We start from the raw sequence: 24,880 nt of genomic DNA on the forward strand, positions 1-24,880 counted from the left end.
CAATTTTAATCAAACTTCGTGTTCTCTGAAAGCTTTTAATGATTGTCATTTGTCCTAAAAAAATATTTCAATAAAACTAACAAACGTTTTCTTTCGGAAAAAGTGGTGTATTTGTGCTTTTTTGTTATATAAAAACATGATAAACAATTAACTTTTAAAAACAATAACTTTTTATTTTTTGATTACATCAGAAATACAACCATTCGGGTGTGATGCTCTTGCTTTTCTTCTTCTTCTTTTTTTTCTTAACAATAACATCATCCTCAGATGATGTATGGTATTCTCCTGTTTCTCTCGAACCTTTTAACGCTGCAATTTCCCTTCTGGCTGATAAGTTTGCAATAGTTGATAGGGGTATTTTTACATCCGCCAACATTCGCGCGAGCGAGCTCCAGCCTATGGGTTTCACACTTGCCCGGGGACTTGCTAAAAATTTCATCAGGTCCAACATTTGACTACCTACAATGGGCTTTTCTCTATGCATCAATTCGCCCTCGTCACTCCATCTGATGTGACTTTTTGATGCTAATATTCTACGCATTAGATATTCAGTGTTTCTCTTTGAACGTGGATTTATGTGGGTTAAAACATCATGTAAAACCTTATTCACACTTCCCGTCTTTCCCCCCTCCTCGCTTTCTTCCTGCTGATAATCATCTGATCTCTCACTGTGACTCCCTTTACGCTCTGCGGGGAGTCTTAGTGTTATGTGTCTGCTTTCATCTGATTTTTGTCTCTCAAGCACCAGATACTTTCGTAAAAGCATATTATACTTTTTAATTTTCTCATCTGGGGCTAGACCTTGAGTCTCCAATACTTGTCTCATTTGACTATCCAGATCATCCTCCGCCTTCTCTCTGATATTCGCTCGAGAAGCATTTGCATGTGTTTCATTTAAGCGTTTGATCTGCTCAGGTGAGATCAGATACATTTTCTGCATTTTTATTTGCGAATGGCTCCAATAGCCAAGTCTGCCACAATGGGTAAAACTGTTGTGAGAAGAGGTAGCAGGAAACCCCCCTTTTGACTCATTATCTTTCTTTTATTTCTAACACTGTCCCGTCTGCTGGCCATCTGTCTGATTTTCTCTCTATACCGTTTCAACTTCTTATGCTGGCATTGGGTGACTGGAATATTTCCTTTTAAAAGATTCATACAAATCTCACAAACAGACTGAATAAAATCGGGTGAGCATTGTTGTAAAATAACCTTACGGATTTTAGGGGAGCTTTTGGTTAGTGTCTTCAGTAAAGCGAAGTTTCTTCTCAATCTTACAGACATTGTTTCTATTATTTTTTCTTGGGCAAGAAAACACACAGCTTTTCTGAGGGTAGTATCCCTGTTCTCAGTCTTAGTTGCTCTGGACAGGTGGGGGTTAAATCTATCAATAAATATCCGTGTGGCTCTCTTGTAGCTTCTTCAAAACTTTCCAAAAAGTATTGCACATGTCCTGGGTATATTTGTCTAGCTAGTGTATTAACTTGTAATTTATCACGAGGGTTTTTAAACAACACCATGTAAGTACTGTTCAGACTGATCGTCCTGCTGTGTTTACCTTGTAAAAACACGTTCTGGCTCAAAATCATCACACTCATATTTTTATGGTGTCTGTATTGAGTGAAAATCCGGACCACTTCCGGATGATTAGCTGCTTGAAAAATAACTTCGTCCAGTACAATGAGATAACTTTGGTGTGAGGGAAACAAGGTCTCATCTTGAAATGATTCAGGAATGCCCTCGATGAATTTAATGTTTTTATTTTTCTCTTGAAGCTCAGAATACAGAGGTTGAAAGGATGTATAAACCCACACAATATTCTCAATAAGCTTGTTCAAAACATGTAAACAGTTTTCCAATACAGATTTCACAAAAAAGGTCTTTCCAGAGCCACTTGGCCCAACAACCATACAGGAAAATGGCACATGAAGTCTGGGGTCAAACTCGATTAAAGCAGGCTGAAACATTTTTAAAAACAAAACAAAAACGAATAACAAAAAAAAATCAATAACCAAAGGGTAAAGTCAGACCTCCTGGCAGCAATCTACGCTTGTCATAAACAACCCGGAATTTTTTGGGAAATGATGAATTTTGTAGTGAAAAGGCTGATTTATTACGCACGATAGTGTGCTGAGGGGCCTCAAGTGTAGACCCTCCTTCACAGTTATCAATGTAATTGTCAACAAGAATCTTTACAGATTCAAAGTTGACCTTTTCGCAGACATCATGTGTTTGTGTGATTCCTTTTGCTTTCAAAACAACTTTACCTTTTCTGGTCATGTAACCATAACTCTTAGGTCCTGCTGCAACAAACTCTGTAATGAAATCATCCTGCTCTAACTCATTTGTTAGCTCGCCTAAATACCTACCTATTTCTAGTTCAGATTGATTTTCTTTGGTGAGATACACAACACTATCAGTGTCATAGTAAATAGCTCTTTCCTGCAGCTGATCCAAGTAACTGTAGAGTTTCATACGCCCATATGAAATAGTGAAGGCCGCAATGAAGATGTTATCTGTGGAGTTTGGGAGTGGAGTGCAGAGGTCACCATAACACCACTGAATAAGAGCCACATCATCGCTGACAAAAGAGAAATAGCTCACTTTGTATTTTGGAGAGAACATGAGGTTAAAGAATTCCTCGGGGTCACTCACCAGTTTGCTCTGTGTGAGATTATTTCTCTGGCCAAATTTTCCCCAAAAAGAGTTTAAACACAGTTTGGCCATTTGTCTTTTAGCAGGGTTTAGTTTTATGTTTTCAGGGTCTAAGGTTATTCCTTGCTTAGCCTGGTAGTCTTTAATGTAAAGCTGTTTATCCTCCTCAGTTACAACATCTGATGGGTAGCCTGAAGCTTCTTGTTTTTTACGCAGGAAATGATGTACATAGTCTGTGAATATTGTGTTACTCTGTCTCTCAAAGTGCCATACCTCTGTGATTCGACCTATTTCATAACCCTTTTCTAATGCGAGGTTAAACTCGGGAGTGGTCCAAACCCCTCTCAGTGCTCTATCCTCATTACTATGGTTACAGGCTCCTTGTTGGTTGTTCATTTCAGCACAAGTGCGACAGAGAGTAAAGAGAAGTTTTCCTGATTTTGTTTTATATGGTAAAACGGGAAAATAGAGCCCTCTGGGTGGGTAAACAACCGCTTTGATAAACCCAAAGTAGTTTTTAGGGTCCTGAAAATTTCGAAAGATTATTTGAGGATGACCTAAGGGGTAACTACATGTACTATTTACATATGGATACAGGGAGGTCACGTCGACATAGTTGATTTTCTCATGGGGCCCGGCACTACAGCGAAGTTGTGCTGGGCTTGTACGGCCTCCAAAGAGGGCATTGCGAGGGTTCAGAGGCTCTGGTGGATCATAACGTTTGAGAAAGCTGATTACACTCTCATCACTACGTTTTAATTCGGTCCACTCATGCTCCCAGATTATAACAAGACACACATTATGCTCAACTCTCAATCTAGCGAGCCTGTCTTGAGTGGTGCTGTTTAACTCTGCAAAAGAGGAACCTAGCAGGGGGTTAACATCGGACTGATTGGAAAAACACTTAACACACCCATGGAAGTAGCAGCCCAAAAATTCCCACACGTATGTTTTACCATTATTTTCGGAATATCCATCTACATAATAACTACCGAGCTGTTTTTCTCCTTGATTGAGCGCATGTCTGATAAAAACACCTTGTGTGCACGAGAGATATTCGAGCCATTGAATTGAGGATGAGGAAAATGATTTTACCTGATTATGGTAATTTAAAGGACAGGGCAGGGCCAGAGAATTGGCCGGCATGAAGTTTGTCAAATAAGTTTTAAGACAAGCGCTTGCAAGTGTGTTGCGACTGAAAGGATCTACTCCTGTCTCTTCAATAAACCCGTTTCTAAACAATGCGCAACCCCGAGCTAGAATTTCAACATCATTTTTACAGTATAACAACGCCTGTTTCATGAAATTGAAGGGGCCAGAGCTGACTGAATCATACCATTTGTAAAATTCCTGTCTGCCTTTTGATGTCATGCGCTCGAGACTAAATGCGGAAGGGGGAGGGTACGGTCCAACATAAGCTAGGTTTTGTCTGGAGCTGAAAGAATGAGGAAAAAAACCTTTAACACTCTCTGAAAACCCCATCGCTTTAGGGATAGCCAACAATGGCATAGGTAGGAAGCAGGATGAGTCCATATAACGTTGATTAAAGTCTGGGTCTGTAAAGCTGATCACTTTGGAACCTTGCATTATCAAGTTTGGTTTTAATCCTCGCGTAACTAACCCGCGAAGGATAATGTACGCATCGAAACCCTTTGCATTATGAGCGATAAAGATTGAGCCCTTGAAGAGGGGGCGTCTAAAATGAGCAAGAAAGTTTTCAACGCAATGCTCGCCCTGAGAGCTCCAAAATTTACCATCTGATGTTTTTGTACACACCAGAAAAGGGCTGTGCTCACCGTGTTCGTTAACAAACGTTTCAAAATCATAAAAAATCAACTTGTTATTATGTTTTGTTTCGCGTTGTAAAACCTGCATATAGCACTGATGTGTTTGATGATCACTAGAGATTTCCTGACGACAGATTGGGCATTTTCTCTTTTGGCATTTGTGAGGTTTTTCATGTGCTGCTAAACAATATAGCCTGGAGCACTTGATACATTTCTTATAGAGGGCGCAGTTGCTGGCGGACCTTTGACGCCTCTCAACGAGTTTTTTATGGCTCTCAAAACAATAAGGAGATCTACAGGTGCGATTACAATCGGTACATACAATAGGGGAGAGGAAATGATCGTTGCAGTCAGGCTGCATACAGACTGAGCAGCGAGCAGGGCAGAAATGGGATAACACATGGTTAAAGCCTATGTAACAATGAGTACATAAATACGCTGTGCCCAAAAATCCTTTTAGATTTTTGATAGCGTAGTAATGATTGTCAAATAAAAATAAACACAGCGCTTTTGCGCTATTCACTGTACTAGTCTGAAATTTACAAAGGGTGCGATCATGCTCGTTACGGTAAAATACTATAATTTTACATCCTAGTAACCTTTCAAATGTAATTATTTGATTAAACCCAACAGGCGTTTGATCATTTAAACCAGCTTTTTGTTGAATTTCTCTAGCTAATGTTTGTGCTTGATAGTCATTAAAATCGGGTTGCAGAAGGTGGGCAAGACTTGTAGCAAAACATAACTTATTCTCGGGGTTATGGACCACGTATAAAAAACGTCTTTTCTTTTTCACAATTTCGCTGTCGAGTATGTGTTTAAGCAATCTTTTCCCACTGCCATTTGGGGGTCTAACAATCTGAGCTACAACCTCCAGCGAACCATCACACATTACTGACCAGTTTGACTGTACCGCTCTCAAGAATAAATTTTCAAATTCAGATAAATCATAATTATCACGTAAAATCACTGAAACATTATTTTGTAACTGCTGGCCTATCAATTCTAACTGGATATGATCACCTGGACGTGCATGAGAGAAAAGCCTGTTTGATATTTCACGTGCACTAGACATTACGCCTTGATAATAATGCGCATAGTCGGGTATATCGTTTGGAGGAGGAAAATTCAAAATTTCTCTAATTTCAACGTTATTAAATTTATTTCTAACAACTATAGAGGGTTGTGCTGAATTACCGGCGCAACTCTGGTCTGGATTACCCCCTTGTTGAAAGGAGTGATCATGGTTTACGGGGCTAAGTGGGTCGTTCGCAGAGACAATGTCTGTGGGAGAGCTGAGTGATTGATGATTAGAGTCATTGAAAGTGGTTGACAGCTGTAGCTGTGGGCTGCAGCTGAGCGGTTCGTTGGGACACGCATTGTCTGGGGAAAAGACTAGCGAATGCTGGCTTTGAGAATCAATGAAACGATTTTGATTTAGCCTGTTTATTTGACTCAATAACTCTGGCGGTATTTGAACCTCATTTTGTATTTGAGCCAAAGCTTCTAACGCTCTATTAATTGCTAAAAACGGATCAGAAGAGGAGATGTTTTGTGTCAGACTCATTTGTGAATGAGCCGCATCTGACTCTGTTTGGATCTCATCATGATCCACTCCCAAACTCAAAGAATTATTTTGAAAGGCACTTTCATTGGGCGCTAATCAGGCAAGAGCTAAATTAAGCAATTCTAAAGGATCATTATTATTGATCACCTCAGGTTGCTCACTGTTTTGTGAATATGTAATCTGAGAATGCTGTGTATTTTCATTTAACCTAGCTAACGCTGTTTCTAAAGCAAGAAATGGGTCTGAAATATCTTGTTCCTGGTTATCCATTTTTTTATTATTATTGTTTAACAGGAATATATTAAAAGAACAAAAAAACACAAAAGACAGTTTGGTTGAAAAGAAAAATGAAAAAAAAAACACAAACTTTTTATAAGATGAGCTGAACTAATTCAGCGAACAGAGATACCGCACGAAGAGCGATTGAAGCGAGCTGCCTTCGTGTGCGTGTTCGCCTTGTCCTCGTTGTCCTTGCGATCCTACCGGTCCTGCTATTCCTCCTTCTGAGATGCCCTGAGAATTTGAGAGTAAGATACAAACAGTTAGTAAAGTTAAATAGAAAAGGGATAGTTTTTATAAAAATGAGAAAAAGCGAGAACCTAGAGAGACTGACCGTGATTGGGTCTCAAAGGCAGGCGCGGTGCATTTCGTGTGTGTGATGGCGGAGAAGAAGAAGCGTTTCTGGGGCTCCGATTGGCCGGAGCATCCGGAGTGAGATCGGAGAGCGAGTTTTGCCTGTCCCCGGCGGACAGGCGCAAGTTTTTCCCAGAGGGTCGCTGGAGAGAACAAGCTCCGGCGGGGATGGAACTAGGGCCGGATGAAGCGGGGCGATCTAGCATAGAGAGCAGATGCTGTCTGTCCTGTGTTGAGAGACGAATGTTCTTGCCTGTGGATCGCTCAAGCACTGGTGGAGAAGAATTCGGCGAACTCGAAAAAATAAAGCTGTCCAAGTCTGAGATATCTAGAAAGTTTGATAAAAATGAAAAAGAGGGTAAATGTTTTGTTTTTCTCGTACAATTAGCTGTTAAGAGAGAGGAGAAGAAAGAACCAAACCAAACCTACCAACTCGATCGAGAGAACCAAAAAGAGAGGAATTGAGCTCGCTTATCTCAGAGTCTGAAAAGAAATAACAACGAGTATTTACAAGCGGGGAAAAACAGTAAAATATAAACATTATATGAACAAGAGTGAGAAAAATGAGGTACCTGATGAGGACATGATCGCTGCTACAGTTTAGTGTACAAACGCACTTTTTAGCTCTGAGTGTTAGAGGCGAGCTTATTTATATTTTTAAAAAGTGTATTCCAAGTGTTACAGAAGCTATTTTGCATGGTTTTTGAAGATGAAAAAGCTTTTGAGAGAATGGTAAATAGGAAAATGCGAAAATGTAGTTAGAGGGGGAAGATTAACACTTACCGAGTGATATGCACATAGGGCACGCGACGGTAGTTGTTGTTGATCCCTGGTTTCATGGATGTTGCGAGCTCTCAAGCAGTCTGAGCGGCGCCAGTTGTTGATATGTCTGAAGTCAGAGGTCTTCTGGGAGCTCGACGGTAGTCTTAACCTCAGCGGGAGATCGTAAAATCAGACCTGGAGCCGATTGGCTAACCGGGGTGCGAAGGGAGCCGTGCGATTTGTTATGTGATTGGCAGGGGGGCGAAGTGAGGGGGAGTTGGTCTCTGGCGGAAATTTTCAAACGAGGTAGGCAGCGCATTCGGGATCAGAGCGGGGAGCGAACAAGCAGGAAAAAATTGTGCTCTGCTCTGGAAGGGTCGGCGATTAAGAGCGAGGTAGAACTTAGACTGTGCGTTGAATTTTAGAGGTTGCTAGTAAGAGGGAAGTTTTTGAAGAAAAAAGACTAAGGAGTTTTCCCCCTGTTTTGGATTATAAGGCTTTTGGGAATAGAGGGTAGCTAACAAGTTATTCTAGGGTTTTTGGAGAAATCGCGGAGGATTTTTTAAAGGAGTTTTGACTTTGTTCGGCTGAGCATTACGGGGGCGGGAGCCGCGGGGCGCTGATTTTGAGAAAAAAGACTAAGGATTTTTTCAGGATTTCCCCTGTTATCGAATATAAGGTTTTGGGAATAGAGGGGGTACCTAACAAGTTATTCTAGGGTTTTGGGGAAAACGCGGAGGGTTTTTTAAGGAGTTTTCCCTGCTTATGTTTCTAAGTATTAGGTTAAGGGGGCTGCGGGGATCGCGAGAGTTTTTTTCTGAGTATGAGTTTTATTCTAAATCTACAAATGCATATAAACCGAAATAAAGTTTTGCCCCAAGGCATGCAGCCTGTATTTCCGGCCATACTGAACGTTACAAAAGCACAAGTTTAACTAAACAATTTTAATATGGTTTAACAGATTTTTAAAACACATAAGCACGGAGCCCGAGAGAGCACGGTCCGGAGACACGGGCGCGCCCCCGCGCACCCAGACACACAGTGTCGGGCGCGCGCACACACACCCACTGACCCGCCACCAGATGGCGTTTTTTGAGCATAAAAAGTAAAAACTTTTTAATGGCTTAAAAAAAATAAAAGAATGCTATTTGATATATAAGAAACTTTGAAAATAATCAATTAGTTGTTTTTAGGGGGGAAAAAGCAAGCAATGAGCTATGAACTAGCATATTTTTATGAATATCATATTTTTTATGAATATCATAAAATTATGATATCATAATTTTATGAATATCATAATTTTATTACTTCCTTAATTACTTCCTACTTCCGGAGCTCATGAATAATTACTTCCTGAGCTCATGAATAATTCATGACCTGTCAGTTTGACATGAGGGGTATAATATCACTCTCTCAGATCATCTGCAGAGGAATGGTTTATTTGAAGAGTTTCAGTCAGGTTTCAGAGCTCAGCACAGCACAGAAACAGCTTTAGTGAAGGTTACAAATGATCTTCTTATGGCCTCTGACAGTGGACTCATCTCTGTGCTTGTCCTGCTAGACCTCAGTGCAGCATTCGATACTGTTGACCATAATATCCTATTAGAGCGATTAGAACATGCTGTAGGTATTACAGGTACTGCTCTGCAGTGGTTTGTATCATATCTATCTAATAGACTCCAGTTTGTGCATGTAAATGGAGAGTCCTCTTCACACACTGAGGTTAATTATGGAGTTCCACAGGGTTCAGTGCTAGGACCAATTCTGTTTACATTATACATGCTTCCCTTAGGCAGCATCATTAGAAGACATAGCATACATTTTCACTGCTATGCAGATGACAGCCAGCTCTATCTGTCCATGAAGCCAGATAACACACACCAATGAGTTAAACTGCAGGAATGTCTTAAAGACATAAAGACCTGGATGGCCGCTAACTTTCTGCTTCTTAATTCAGATCAAACTGAGGTTATTGTACTCGGCCCTGAAAAGCTTAGAAATATGATATCGAACCAGATTCTTACTCTGGATGGCATTACGCTGACCCACGGAAATGTGTTTGACAAAACTTCGCTCCGACTCTCCAGATGCGAAAATCAGTCCACACTCTCATCTCTTTTAAAAGACTATTTTGAAGTGACACGTCTGGCATTTATGTGTGTCTGAATGTGGGGGTCAGGGTGTTTGCATTATGTTTGTGTACATATTAAAATATTTTAAGACCCTAGAGAAATGCCCTTTCATTATGAAACTTTAGAATATTACATATAGATGTTGATTTCATCACTTACTCTGGATGGCATTACCTTGGCCTCCAGTAACGCTGTGAGGAACCTTGGAGTCATTTTTGACCAGGATATGTCCTTCAACGCACATATTAAACAAATATGTAGGACTGCGTTCTTCCATTTGCGCAACATCTCTAAAATTAGAAATATCCTGTCTCAGAGTGACGCTGAAAAACTAGTTCATGCATTTATTACTTCCAGGCTGGACTACTGTAATTCATTATTATCAGGATGTCCAAAAAACGCGCTGAAAAGCCTTCAGCTAATCCAAAATACTGCAGCAAGAGTACTGACAGGGACTAGAAAGAGAGAGCATATTTCTCCTGTTTTGGCTTCCCTTCATTGGCTTCCTGTTAAATCCAGAATTGAATTCAAAATCCTGCTCCTCACATACATGGTCTTAAATAATCAGGCCCCATCTTATCTTAATGACCTTGTAGTACCATATCACCCTATTAGAGCACTTTGCTCTCGCTCTGCAGGCCTACTTGTTGTTCCTAGAGTATTTAAAAGTAGAATGGGAGGGAGAGCCTTCAGTTTTCAGACCCCTCTTCTGTGGAACCAGCTTCCAGTTTGGATTCAGGAGACAGACACTATCTCTACTTTCAAAACTAGGCTTCAAACTTTCCTTTTTGCTAAAGCATATATTTAGGGCTGGACCAGGTGACCCTGAATCCTCACTTAGTTATGCTGCAATAGACGTAGGCTGCCGGGGGATTCCCATGATGCATTGAGTTTTTCCTTTCCAGTCACCTTTCTCACTCACTATGTATTAATAGACCTCTCTGCATTAAATCATATCTGTTATTAACCTCTGTCACTCTTCCACAGCATGTCTTTTATCCTGTCTTCCTTCTCTCACCCCAACCGGTTGCAGCAGATGGCCGCCCCTCCCTGAGCCTGGTTCTGCCGGAGGTTTCTTCCTGTTAAAAGGGAGTTTTTCCTTCCCACTGTCGCCAAATTGCTTGCTCATAGGGGGTCATATGATTGTTGGGTTTTTCTCTGTATCTATGAAGCGCCTTGAGGCGACTTTTGTTGTGATTTGGCGCTATATAAATAAAATTGAATTGAATTGAATTGAATTGAATTCAATTGAATTGAATTGAATTGAATTGAATTGAATTGAATTGAATTGAATTGAACGTCCAGAGCCTTCAGGATCTCAGGGCGGACCTCATCCACACCAGGGTCTCTGCCGGAAAGGAGTTGTTTAACTGCCTCAGTGACCTCGCCCCTGGAAATTGGCTAGTTGTCCCCTTCATCCCCAGATTCTGCTTCGTCCTTGGACAACGCATCAGTGGGATTAAAGTGGTCCTTGAAGTATTCCTTTCACCGCCTGACAATGTTCTCAGTTGAAGTCAACAGTGCTCCACCAGCACTATACACAGTAAAGGTTGAGCACTGCTTTCACCTCCTGAGTCGCCTGATGGTTTGCCAGAATCTGTTTGAGGCAGTCAGAAAGTCTTTTTCCATAGCCTCTCTGAACTCCTCCCACACCCGAGTTTTTGCTTCAGCCACTGCCTGAGCCGCATTTTTCTTGGCATGTCGGTACCTGTAAGCTGCCATATACCACCATTATCCAGATGTCGACCAGGATACCCCGTCCATTCCTGGGGATCCTCCTGGCATACGTTCCTCCACATACTTCTGTAAGACTGTCAGCTTCATATTTGTCTCCTCTTGTTGTTTATCCATCTGGTATAGAATGCAACAAGTGTCTTAAATGATCTTGCATGTTCCTTCTTGCGATGTGGTCAATAAATCCAATGTCAGCCTGTCCTGTAGCACCATTGTTCTGATAGCCATCTGGTCTTCTCCAAGTTCGTTTCCCAGGGTGTGGTCATGTTTATGTGTCAAGATATCACATAGCAGTTGATTTCTAAATGGACGCTGACCCACGGAAACGTGTTTGACAAAACTTCGCTCCAACTCTCCAGATGCGAAAATCAGTCCACACTCTCATCTATTTTAAAAGACTATTTTGAAGTGACACGTCTGGCATTTATGTGTGTCTGAATGTGGGGGTCAGGGTGTTTGCATTATGTTTGTGTACATATTAAAATATTTTAAGACCCTAGAGAAATGCCCTTTCATTATGAAACTTTAGAATATTACATATAGATGTTGATTTCATCACTTGGCTATGTATCTGTGTATGGATGTCTCTACCACCACAATTGTTATTTAACATTCTAGTTATATGCATTACATAAGATTTACATGCATTTCACAGTGCCTTCAACAGTCTTTTAGGATTTCTGGGTAGGTTCTTAGAGGACCAATATAACCTCATTACATTGCAGTCACTTGCATCTATGCCAACCGCTGAGTCGCAGGAATTCACTGCAGTATTTTCCTAACCAATAATATTTTTGGTTTGTGTTACACAGAGAGGTGTAATGTGGAGAACAGGAGACATTATTCTGACTTGACTGAACAGAGAACAAACATAGTTTATTTACTAACATTTTATACACACAGCAGCGTCCAAAATGTCAACTTATATATCTCTTTTTGACATCCAGCAGTCCAGCTTTGCAGGTCCTTCTCAAAAAATTAGCATATTGTGATAAAGTTCAGTATTTTCTGTAATGTACTGATAAACATTAGACTTCCATATATTTTAGATTCATTACTGTCAGGGTTCCTGGGTCGGTGACCCAGTGTTTTCCGTTTTGTCACATTTAGGTTATGTTGCCACATCAATGTTCTCACTTCCTGTTTTTTCCCCGTGTCAGCTTGTCTCCTGTGTCATTAGTCAGATTATGTTCAGCCCTGTACTCACCTGTTTCCAATCATTGCCATCATTCAACCTGTGTATTTAAGTTCCTCGGTTTCACCAGTTCTTTGTCGTGTCATTGATGTTGATGTTCGTGTGATGTTGTCCTTCCCGTGTGTTCTCTCAGTTCAGTCAGCCATTCAGTGATCCAGCCAGTCAGTGTCCGTTCACCCTCTATTCATCCACTCCTTATAATAAACCTTCACCAGTCTTCACCTACCTGCGAGTCCTGCGTTTGGGTTCCTTCTTCCTCGCCTCCACACAACGCCTGACAATTACACACAACTGAAGTAGTTCAACCCTTTCATTGTTTTAATATTGATGATTTTGGCATACAGCTCATGAAAACCCAAAATTCCTATCTCAAAAAATTAACATATTACATCCGACCAATAAAAGAAAAGGGTTTTCAATACAAAAAAAGTCAACCTTCAAATAATTATGTTCAGTTATGCACTCAATTGATTGATTGATTGATTGGTAATTTATTTCAACATGTGAATAATATACAAGTACATTTAGAAAAGAAAATAAGAGAAAAAAAATACTATACAAATTACATACAAAAAAAACCAAAACAAAAACATTCTGATTAATTTACATGTTGAAAGGGAGTGGGAAGAAGTATACACTTATTTAATCCCACCCCTTTGCCATAAATTATCAGTGAATATTTAGTCAGCTTCCTTACTGATATAATTTGTAATAAAAATAGTGAACAATCAATACTGATCAATACTTGGTCAGGAATCCTTTTGCAGAAATGACTGCTTCAAATGACTGCGTGGCGTGGAGGCAATCAGCCTGTGGCACTGCTGAGGTGTTATGGAGGCCCAGGATGCTTTGATTGCGGCCTTAACCTCCTCCAGAGTGTTGGGTCTTGCGTCTCTCAACCTTCTCTTCACAATATCCCACAGATTCTCTATGGGATTCAGGTCAGGAGAGTTGGCAGGCCAATTGAGCACAGTAATACCACACTCAAAAAAATGAAACGTTGACTTTAATTAAAATTATTTTGTCAACAGGTTCCATGATTTTACATTGTGTTAATTTAAAGCAAAAATCTTTAGTTCATCTAATTTAAAAAAAACTACTTAAGATTAACAAGAGATATTTAAGACTACCTAAATCAAGTTATGTTGTATGAACATAGATGATATATTTACAGGTTAGATAGTTTAGATTAGTTACTTCAACACATTTCTTATTTGTGGCAGTAAAATGTTAAATTTAAGTTAGATTAATTCAAATATTATATTTTCAGCCACCTTGTGCTTTACTAATTAGTTTTACATAAATCTATTTTGTCAACAGGTTCCACACAAATGAATTAAGTACATCCAACTTATTTTTTTTTAATTTCTTTTATTGCCAACACATTCAGTGAGCATTTGTGTAAAACCGGTCCGAAACAAAACACGACAGCTCATTAGGGTTAGTTACTAACAGTATGTAGACAGATGCAACATCACGACTTTAGATTAAATGTCTGTATCTGCCAGAAATAGAACAAAAAAAACCATTGAAGACCACATAACATGTTGATAAGATGACACTTGAGTTATGCACATGTGATGCTAGTAAGGTCTGTGGAGTGCTTTTTTCTTTTAGTGTCTAAAATGGATAGCAAAGTTGCTGTTTGCAATGATTGCTTAGGGTCAGTCCAGTAACACAACGCCAATGAAGTGCTTTCCTTTAACAATGCAAAGTGAAGTGTCCACCTCAACAGCCACAATTTAAAAAATGAATGTAATAATAATAATAATAATAATAATAATAATAATAATAATAATAATAATAATAATAAATAGTCCACTTTTATTAGCAATCAAAGAAAATTATATCACCATCCCAAATAAAACTTTAATAAAACATGCCAACATTATGGTCTAACAATAAAACGGCTTGTCAGCGTTCAGTTTTTTTGCAACAGCACAGCAGTAACCTTTTAACACTTGCCACTGTCAACGTTTATTTTACCAGTGTTTGGGCAAAAAGCTTGAGTTGTAAACATTTTAACATGGAAACAATTGTTCGTCTTTAAAAGTCCGCAAAATATACATTCATCCTGTATTCCTAACTTACCCTTATTCTTAGTATGTATTGCAATTACCTTTACAATGCACACAATGTAGCACAAACAGAATATGAACATATTTCCACCTCATAACAATATGCCTTGAATGCTAATATACACACCACCCTTCAACATTTCTGGTGCAGTATCATCTCTCAATTAAATCCTTTGAATCTCAATTAAATCCCCCCCACAAGAGTAAAATCTCTTAAATTGTAGTAGTTTACAAACTTTTCAAACTTTTCTAAATTTCTCTTAAATGTAATTTTCCCTTTATCTGTCATTTTCAACAAATTACCATTTTATTCCCATTCAGCCTCCGAAAAACTTCTGTCCATCTGACAGAACATTCATCATCCAAATTAAGGGTTGGCTTATTATTCAGTTTATTCTTGAGCAACTGTACCTTGGTCAAGAGTCTGCTGACATAGAGATGAAGGAAGAGCTTCTGAAGTACTTCAAAGAAAGCTTTCAGTCTCGAGGTTAACTGAGATTCAGTGCATATACAGTGGGGCAAAAACGTATTTAGTCAGCCACCGATTGTGCAAGTTCCCCCACCTAAAATGATGACAGAGGTCAGTAATTTGCACCAGAGGTACACTTCAACTGTGAGAGACAGAATGTGAAAAAAAAAATCCATGAATTCACATGGTAGGATTTGTAAAGAATTTATTTGTAAATTAGGGTGGAAAATAAGTATTTGGTCAATAACAACAATACAACTCAATACTTTGTAACATAACCTTTGTTGGCAATAACAGAGGTCAAACGTTTACTATAGGTCTTTACCAGGTTTGCACACACAGTAGCTGGTATTTTGGCCCATTCCTCCATGCAGATCTTCTCGAGAGCAGTGATGTTTTGGGGCTGTCGCTGAGCAACACGGACTTTCAACTCCCGCCACAGATTTTCTATGGGGTTGAGGTCTGGAGACTGGCTAGGCCACTCCAGGACTTTCAAATGCTTCTTACGGAGCCACTCCTTTGTTGCCCGGGCGGTGTGTTTTGGATCATTGTCATGTTGGAAGACCCAGCCTCGTTTCATCTTCAAAGTTCTCACTGATGGAAGGAGGTTTTGGCTCAAAATCTCACGATACATGGCCCCATTCATTCTGTCCTTAACACGGATCAGTCGTCCTGTCCCCTTGGCAGAAAAACAGCCCCATAGCATGATGTTTCCACCCCCATGCTTCACAGTAGGTATGGTGTTCTTGGGATGCAACTCAGTATTCTTCGTCCTCCAAACACGACAAGTTGAGTTTATACCAAAAAGTTCTACTTTGGTTTCATCTGACCACATGACATTCTCCCAATCCTCTGCTGTATCATCCATGTGCTCTCTGGCAAACTTCAGACGGGCCTGGACATGCACTGGCTTCAGCAGCGGAACACGTCTGGCATTGCGGGATTTGATTCCCTGCCGTTGTAGTGTGTTACTGATGGTGACCTTTGTTACTTTGGTCCCAGCTCTCTGCAGGTCATTCACCAGGTCCCCCCGTGTGGTTCTGGGATCTTTGCTCACCGTTCTCATGATCATTTTGACCCCACGGGATGAGATCTTGCGTGGAGCCCCAGATCGTGGGAGATCATCAGTGGTCTTGTATGTCTTCCATTTTCTGATGATTGCTCCCACAGTTGATTTTTTCACACCAAGCAGCTTGCCTATTGTAGATTCACTCTTCCCAGTCTGGTGCAGGTCTACAATACTTTTCCTGGTGTCCTTCGAAAGCTCTTTGGTCTTGGCCATGGCGGAGTTTGGAGTCTGACTGTTTGAGGCTGTGGACAGGTGTCTTTTATACAGATGATGAGTTCAAACAGGTGCCATTCATACAGGTAACGAGTGGGGGACAGAAAAGCATCTTACAGAAGACGTTACAGGTCTGTGAGAGCCAGAGATTTTCCATGTTTGAGGTGACCAAATACTTATTTTCCACCCTAATTTACGAATAAATTCTTTACAAATCCTACCATGTGAATTCAATTCAATTCAATTCAATTCAATTCAATTTTATTTATATAGCGCCAAATCACAACAAAAGTCGCCTCAAGGCGCTTCATAGATACAGAGAAAAACCCAACAATCATATGACCCCCTATGAGCAAGCACTTTGGCGACAGTGGGAAGGAAAAACTCCCTTTTAACAGGAAGAAACCTCCGGCAGAACCAGGCTCAGGGAGGGGCGGCCATCTGCTGCGACCGGTTGGGGTGAGAGAAGGAAGACAGGATAAAGACATGCTGTGGAAGAGAGACAGAGGTTAATAACAGATATGATTCAATGCAGAGAGGTCTATTAATACATAGTGAGTGAGAAAGGTGACTGGAAAGGAAAAACTCAATGCATCATGGGAATCCCCCGGCAGCCTACATCTATTGCAGCATAACAAAGGGAGGATTCAGGGTCACCTGGTCCAGCCCTAACTATATGCTTTAGAAAAAAGGAAAGTTTTAAGCCTAATCTTAAAAGTAGAGATAGTGTCTGTCTCCCGAATCCAAACTGGAAGCTGGTTCCACAGAAGAGGGGCCTGAAAACTGAAGGCTCTCCCTCCCATTCTACTTTTAAATACTCTAGGAACAACAAGTAGGCCTGCAGAGCGAGAGCGGAGCGCTCTAATAGGGTGATATGGTACTACAAGGTCATTAAGATAAGATGGGGCCTGATTATTTAAGACCTTGTATGTGAGGAGCAGGATTTTGAATTCAATTCTGGATTTAACAGGAAGCCAATGAAGGGAAGCCAAAACAGGAGAAATATGCTCTCTCTTTCTAGTCCCTGTCAGGACTCTTGCTGCAGCATTTTGGATTAGCTGAAGGCTTTTCAGTGAGTTTTTTGGACATCCTGATAATAATGAATTACAGTAGTCCAGCCTGGAAGTAATAAATGCATGAACTAGTTTTTCAGCGTCACTCTGAGACAGGATATTTCTAATTTTAGAGATGTTGCGCAAATGGAAGAAAGCAGTCTTACATATTTGTTTAATATGTGCGTTGAAGGACATGTCCTGGTCAAAAATGACTCCAAGGTTCCTCACCGCGTTACTGGAGGCCAAGGTAATGCCATCCAGAGTAAGAATCTGATTAGATACCATATTTCTAAGATTTTCAGGGCCGAGTACAATAACCTCAGTTTTATCTGAATTAAGAAGCAGAAAGTTAGCGGCCATCCAGGTCTTTATGTCTTTAAGACATTCCTGCAGTTTAACTAATTGGTGTGTGTTATCTGGCTTCATGGACAGATAGAGCTGGGTGTCATCTGCATAGCAGTGAAAATGTATGCTATGTCTTCTAATGATACTGCCTAAGGGAAGCATGTATAATGTAAACAGAATTGGTCCTAGCACTGAACCCTGTGGAACTCCATAATTAACCTCAGTGTGTGAAGAGGACTCTCCATTTACATGCACGAATTGGAGTCTATTAGATAGATATGATACAAACCACTGCAGCGCAGTACTTGTAATACCTACAGCATGTTCTAATCGCTCTAATAGGATATTATGATCAACAGTATCGAACGCTGCACTGAGGTCTAGCAGGACAAGCACAGAGATGAGTCCACTGTCAGAGGCCATAAGAAGATCATTTGTAACCTTCACTAAAGCTGTTTCTGTGCTGTGCTGAGCTCTGAAACCTGACTGAAACTCTTCAAATAAACCATTCCTCTGCAGATGATCTGTTAGCTGTTTGACAACTACTCTTTCAAGGATTTTTGATATGAAAGGAAGGTTGGAGATTGGCCTATAATTAGCTAAGACTGCTGGGTCTAGAGATGGATTTTTTTTCCACATTCTGTCTCTCACAGTTGAAGTGTACCTCTGGTGCAAATTACTGATCTCTGTCATCATTTTAGGTGGGGGAACTTGCACAATCGGTGGCTGACTAAATACTTTTTTGCCCCACTGTATCCCACCCATTAAGAGTGCACATGCAGAGGCCAGGTCTTCCAGGTCATGCAGAACACCCAAGATGGTTATACCCACATTGGCTGGAGGAGTGCTGGCATCAGCTCTTTCGATGGTGAAGAGAGCAAGAGTAATTTGTTCCAGCTCCCTCTGAACAGCTGTAGCTTAGACACAAAAACATAGAAAAATGGCGTCCAGTTTAATGAAGTAAACACAATATTAGGTACATGCACCCCAGTGAGCCACTCTTTTAGACTACAGATTCAACAATAAATATAAAAAGTTTGGGTATACAAGGAGATTTCCCAAAACATTTAAACAGGTTCCATTATAATTACAACAACAACAACATTACAACATGCAACAACATTAGTTATTCAAAATTTGGTTTAATACAGATAAAAAACTAAACTAAAATTACCAACCAATTATTCTTTGAAGAGGATGCTTGGGTCTTCATTCAGGTAAAAAGGCAGTGCCCTGAGGATACACTCCCTCCCCTTTTCAATAGTTTCCTTCTGTAGAGAGTGGCAGAGATACAGGAAGAGAAAACAGAAATATTTAGGATGACACAAACTCACATTATACGCAAAATGAATGACATATCCACTGCACAGATAGACATGTACACAAGACCAACTAATCATCACATGGACATGAATAGTTAACCTATTGGGCAGGGTTTCCACCACATTATATATGTCCATAATGGAGGTAAAGACAAACCAATACATCATCTTTTTTGCATTCAAAAACTGATCTTTAACATAAAAACCATTCACTTATGGTTTAACCTGAAATTGAGGGATCCGATTTTACATGTTTAGGTAATTTTAATTTTCCAAAGTTTTGAGTACCAAACTCTGTCTTGCTTAATATAAATGTAAATACAATGTGCAGCTACCATACACTAGCTGTTTAAATTTGAAAGTGATCTTATGACGCCATAATATTTTTCTGTATAACTGAATTTGCTGAATAACGCACCTTTGTGGCTGGGGCCAAAATTTGTCTTATTTTCTTCACTGCAGCGCCTCCTTTTTTCTTGAAGACTTTTATGAGCTGGTCAGTGTATTGGTCAAGTTGTGCAAAAAGCCTTGGAACAAGTGGAGCAGTAGTAATCCTCACAAATTCTGCTTCAACCTGAAAACATGTCAACAAACACAACATACTGTACTGTAAATATACATACTATATGTACACATATACATACTTTATAACTAAAACTAATGTAGAAAGACCTCATTAAAGCTATAATTTTAACACAAACGTTTACACAAAATGCTAATGGAGCCATTACAGCTTTTATTGTTATTTATCAAGTTCCAAAAAATATTGATCACAGCTGATCTGAAAAGAATTTCATACCTCAGGCCCTTGAACTGCAACCTTTACAATGGTTCTGTCACGGTCCTGGGTCAGTGACTCAGTGTTTTGAGTTTCTTGTGCCTCTGAGTTTTCTGTATTATGTTCTTAGTTCTTGTTGTTGTCCCAGCTTGTTCTTTAGTGTAGTGTCTTAGTTTGGTGTTCTTGTATTCTGTTTAGTTCTCTGAGTATTTAGTAGCTGCCCTCTGTGTTTCTAAGTTGCTCTGTCTCCCCTAGTCTAGTTTGCATCTGTGCTAATTCCTGTTTTACTTTGAAGGTCTGTGTCTCATGTGAGTGTATCCTACTTTGCTCCCTTGTCTCGTCAGTTCTGATTTCTCCCAGCTGTGCTCTCCTTCTGTGTCTCATTCCCCTCATTACTTCCCAGTGTATTTAAACCCTGTGTTTCTCTCAGTCAGTGTCGTGTCGTCCCTCATGCTGTGTGTGATTCTCCTCGTGTCTTCTGGTATGTGTTATAATTAGCTTTTCCCAGTTTAGTTTTGTATTGCTTGTGTTCTATTTTCCAGCAATAAAGCTGTGCTTTTGAGTTCAAGTTCTGTCCCCGTGAGTTTGCGTTTGGGTCCAATCCCTGCCTGCCACACAGCGTTTCATGACAGGTTCAGATGTGGAGAAGAAATAACAGGGGCATGGGATGGGTCACTAAAGAAAACTTAACTTATAAAACAGTTTTGTTTTTAAAAGTATAACAGTTCACATACCACATACAAGCTCAGCAGTACCACATACACCACATCAGTATAGGACGGAGCAGGTGAAGGCCCGGATCTGAAATTGTTAGGATGCCTGGGTCGTTGACCCAGGGTTTTTGAGTTTATTATATTATTTATAATTTCTAGTCTTTGGGTTTTTGTTAGAGTCATGTCTTATGGTTTGTCTCTGTGTAATCCTTAGTTGCTGTCTCCCCTGTCTGCTGTATCCCCACGTCCAGTCAGTGTCTGTGTCTGCCCGGTCCCACGTCTCTGTTCCCTTTGTTATAGTGCCTACCTGTGAGTCTGTGTTATGTTTCCTGTTTTACTTTGAAAGTCCATGTCTCATGTTAATGTGTCTGGTTTTGCTTCTCCTTTGTCTCATTAGGCCTTATTTGCCCCAGCTGTGTCTCACTCCTGTTGCCCATTCCCTGATTGTTCCCTCTATGTATTTATGTTTCAGTTTCTCAGTGTCGCGATCTACTCTTATCTACCTTCACTTATGCTGTGTGTACGGTTTTTATTAAGCTAACTACCTTTAATTTAGCGAACTCCCACCGTAAGGGTGTGTTTTAACTGACGAAACTGTGTCGTACTCAGGCTCGGACATCTGATTGCTGTCTTTTATAAGCTTTATTGCACAAGCATAAGCTAACACCAGTATAGTAACCGTGCCTTTACAGAAGCCAGGTAATCAACTGAAAGACATAAAATAAAACAACCATACAACATTGCATACAACATTAACAAAGCAAAACTATTAATGACAGTACAGTTTGGTAACAGTCATATTTATAGCTTTACCACGTTATTTAGTTAACACAGAAACTCACCAGCTCGGCTTCATCAGTCATAACAGCAATATCAATGAAAAGAAGATCCGGCAGGTAGGATCTATGAGCGGCCGTTAACACGTACTATTCCAGCCTTACAGAAATCACTCAGTCTTAAATAAATTTGTCATTTAAAGCAAATATGGGTCTGGCTGATAATAAATCACAACAACCAAATTGGCATGTTAGAAATATGGGAAAAACCACACACTGTGTGTTTTGTTTTTTTCCCCTGCCTGCATTAATGTTTGTACTTTGGAGGTTTGTTACTTTGAGTTCAGCATTAAAGCTGTTTTTTGAGTTCACGTCTGTCTCCGGAGTCTGCACTTTGGGTCCTTTTCCTGCCTGCACACAGCCGTTCCATAACAGAAATTTATAAAGTAAAACAAGAAATTCATTACTTACTTTCAAGAAGCAAATTATTGATTGAATTACAACTAAATAAAATACTACTCAGAAGAAAAGCAAGAGATTGACACTGCCATGTGCTAACTTTCTATAGAAGCAATTATCACCAGGTTGTCTGTCCACTCATATGTCGTGAATAATTTTATTTAAAAAATTAAGTGTGTGATTTAACAAACTGTAATTTATAACTGTTGATATGTATAACTCTGCTAGGAAACATGCTGTAGTTAATGACCATTTATACATAATACAGATTACTGATAGAGCATAACAATGGTGTCACAGTGGCTTTCGCCCTTGGTTTTTTGGATTTTAAATGTCACTTTATGCTATCCTTGCTATCCTATTCGATATTTATGACTCTCGGATTACAGTAAAGGAATCCAAAGAAAGCAAATGAAAAAATAACCCCATGAACCCCTGTAGCTAATCCCTTAATAAAACAAAAAATAATAAAAAATGTTTCTTACACAGTCCACAAAATAAGCATGTCCAGGACCCAGTAAAACTAATGTAGAACAAGCGCACGCAAACGATATAACATGTCTTGTAAGACAAACGCAAAATATAACCATGCTCGACATGTAGATACTACACAACATTCAAGATTTCAAGGAGCTCTTGGACACATGGTCCAAGAGCGAAAGGAAACAGAATAATGAAGAAAGAGAATTTTAAAAAGTAAATAGTTTTTTTAAACAAAACAACCCCCCCCCCCCAAAAAAAAAGTAACAAGTACTAAATTGCCTGCATTTGTATAGTGCTTTTCTAGTCCCTAAGGACCCCAAAGCGCTTCACACTACATTCAGTCATTCACCCATTCACACACACATTCACACACTGGCGGTAGCAAGCTACATTGTAGCCACAGCTGCCCTGGGGCGCACTAATCAGAAGTACTAAAACAAATAGAGTGCAACTACCTGAGTACTGGTATGGAGTATGGATATAGAAATGTAGGTATAAATATAGGTATAAATACTTTAGCAGTAAAAGGGAATGATGACCAGCATTGATAAAGTGACAGTGTCAATAAGTGTCAGTAGTGATTAAGGTGCTACAATATCCTTTCTTTTTCCATTATGTGTCTTCAATCCAGCTTCAATGGCTGTGGCTCAACCCACCAGGTTACAAAAATTGAGAGGTGGGCGACCATCTGAAACCCCAGAAATACTGTGGTAAAACCAAAAGAGACAACCCTTAAACTTAACCCATTTATGGGAACAACAGAGCAGTTTGACAGAAAGGCCAACCTATCATTTACAAGTGATTCTGTCCTTTATATATCTGAGGTGAGTTTTAACCTAGTTCATATTTCGGGGGTTAATTCAGTGATTGTGTGAAGTTGCTCTCTAATGGAGCGTCCCGCCCCACCACCTGGTTTTAGAGCTGAAGAAGCTTATCAGATGAAACGCCTTCTTCCAAGATGCTTAGACTACCATGAGGTCATGGTAGTCTAAGCATCTTGGAAGAAGGTGTTTCATCTGATACCATGACCTGGATGACTGAGAACCTACACAGACATCTAATGCTAGATGTTTTTCTCCACAGTTCAACTCTGAGAGAAAGAGATGATGAACTGAACTCACTGAGGAACAGGTACTGTACATGCTGTTACGGTCATTTCTTCATGTCTTAAGAAGACTCAAATGTTTAATCACATTATGTAATTCATGCAGAGGCAGACACAGTTAATTTCTGTTTTCACAGCATGTCAGATGTGCCATAGTTCTAGTATTACTCCAGGCTGTTTCCCTCCTATAGCATCAGAGGCTCAAACCCTTATTGAATCATCCATAAATAAGTGATGTGTTTCTAAAATAAACTGTTAGTGATCTGAAAGGCAATGTGGAAATCAGCCGTACCAAAGATCATACTTAACACAATCATGAATATTATTGAGTCTGTGGTCTGACAAGTTTACTCAACTAACCTTTAGTGATCTTTTTAAACAGTAACAGAGAACTGGAAAAGAAACTTCAAGGGACGATGTAAGTGTTACTCTCATTAACTCTGCAGTAATGTACATATGACACAGTGACCAGCACAAACCTACAGGCTCAGATACTTTAGTAACAGGGACATTGTTGGTCAGGGAACCAGAGACAAACAGGAGCTCAGTCACAGCACTAGACATCAAGGATCAGACACTGCAGTAAAAATCAAAACCCCTGGCTCAGATACTGTTGTGTTGGGCTCTTTTAATAAAACTCCTCGTTTAGGCGATAACATTATTTGCAAATCAAAATTATAAAACTCAATAACACGCTAAACAGGAAGCAAAGTCCTCTGTGCGCGTCACAGCTCATTTGCATGTTCACACACAGTCTAAAAATAGCTCGCAGCGCTGCAGTGCGCTGTCGTCACACACAGAGTCACACAAAGCTCAGGCAAAACTCTTTTATTTTATATTACAAAGACGTCTTATATTTACAACCACTGACAGGCCTGACAGATTCAGCACCTAACAAATTTCGACCAATTTATCATAACGGGTCAAACCGAAGAAAGTTAACTCTTTTGTTTCAAATATTTTTATTGAGAGCAAGTATCATGATTGTAGTTTTTACAAATTGACATAACATAGCTTATGCTCCTTTTTTTCTCTAAACTAATAAGGCAAATAATTAAACAACACCAACAACAACAAAAAAAAAAAAAAAAAAAAAAAAAAAAAAAAAACAAACCCGCAGTCACCCATAAGGGGTCCCAATACCCCGGCTGTCGGCAAAAGGGAAGAGAAACAAGTAAACAAAATTTTATATTTTCCCAAGGTATATAAGTAAAGGGTGCCAGATTAATTCAAAATCTTTTACATTGTCATTCATACTATATCTTATTTTTTCAAGGTGAAGAGTGTTTATAAGTTCAGTAAGCCACATTTTTAATACAGGAGTTTCATTGCCTTTCCAAAGCTGCAGGATCAATTTCTTTGCAATAATCAAAGCATATGCCATAAACCTTTTTTGAGAGTGTTGTAAATTTTGTGTTTCGTTGGAAATCCCAAAGATGATTACTGTCGGATTTGGTTCAATCTTACTTTTAAAAATATTAGACATATAAGTAAAAATATCATACCAAAAACCCTGAAGCCTTGGACATAGTGCAAAACAATGTAACAGATTT

At 39.7% G+C, this 24,880-nt stretch overlaps 1 protein-coding gene and 1 long non-coding RNA gene across 9 annotated transcripts in view; one reads left to right on the forward strand and one right to left on the reverse strand.

Moving 5' to 3' along the window:
• Positions 1–24,880, forward strand: part of LOC309704975 (uncharacterized protein) — a 136,599-nt gene that overhangs the window by 13,982 nt on the left and 97,737 nt on the right. For 5 of the 7 annotated variants that reach the window (XM_082530536.1, XM_082530541.1, XM_082530538.1 and 2 more), the window contains exons 3-4: positions 23,306–23,353; positions 23,710–23,745. In XM_082530536.1, coding sequence (XP_082386662.1) covers positions 23,306–23,353; positions 23,710–23,745 — 84 coding nt within the window. The remainder of the gene's footprint in view (positions 1–23,305; positions 23,354–23,709; positions 23,746–24,880) is intronic. The other 2 variants (XM_082530539.1, XM_082530542.1) reach the window with 1 other exon arrangement.
• LOC309704076 lies at positions 5,341–8,400 on the reverse strand. Of its 2 annotated transcripts, XR_014276145.1 has the most exons (4): positions 7,423–8,400; positions 7,069–7,122; positions 6,620–6,967; positions 5,341–6,519 (listed from the first exon to the last, which is right to left on the reverse strand). It is a non-coding gene; the product is annotated as an uncharacterized lncRNA (long non-coding RNA). The 2 variants fall into 2 exon arrangements; XR_014276146.1 differs by having other exon boundaries at positions 7,069–8,400.

This window comes from Aulonocara stuartgranti (genome assembly GCF_965226115.1).
Source record: "Aulonocara stuartgranti genome assembly, chromosome: 4".
Taxonomy (NCBI): domain Eukaryota; kingdom Metazoa; phylum Chordata; class Actinopteri; order Cichliformes; family Cichlidae; genus Aulonocara; species Aulonocara stuartgranti.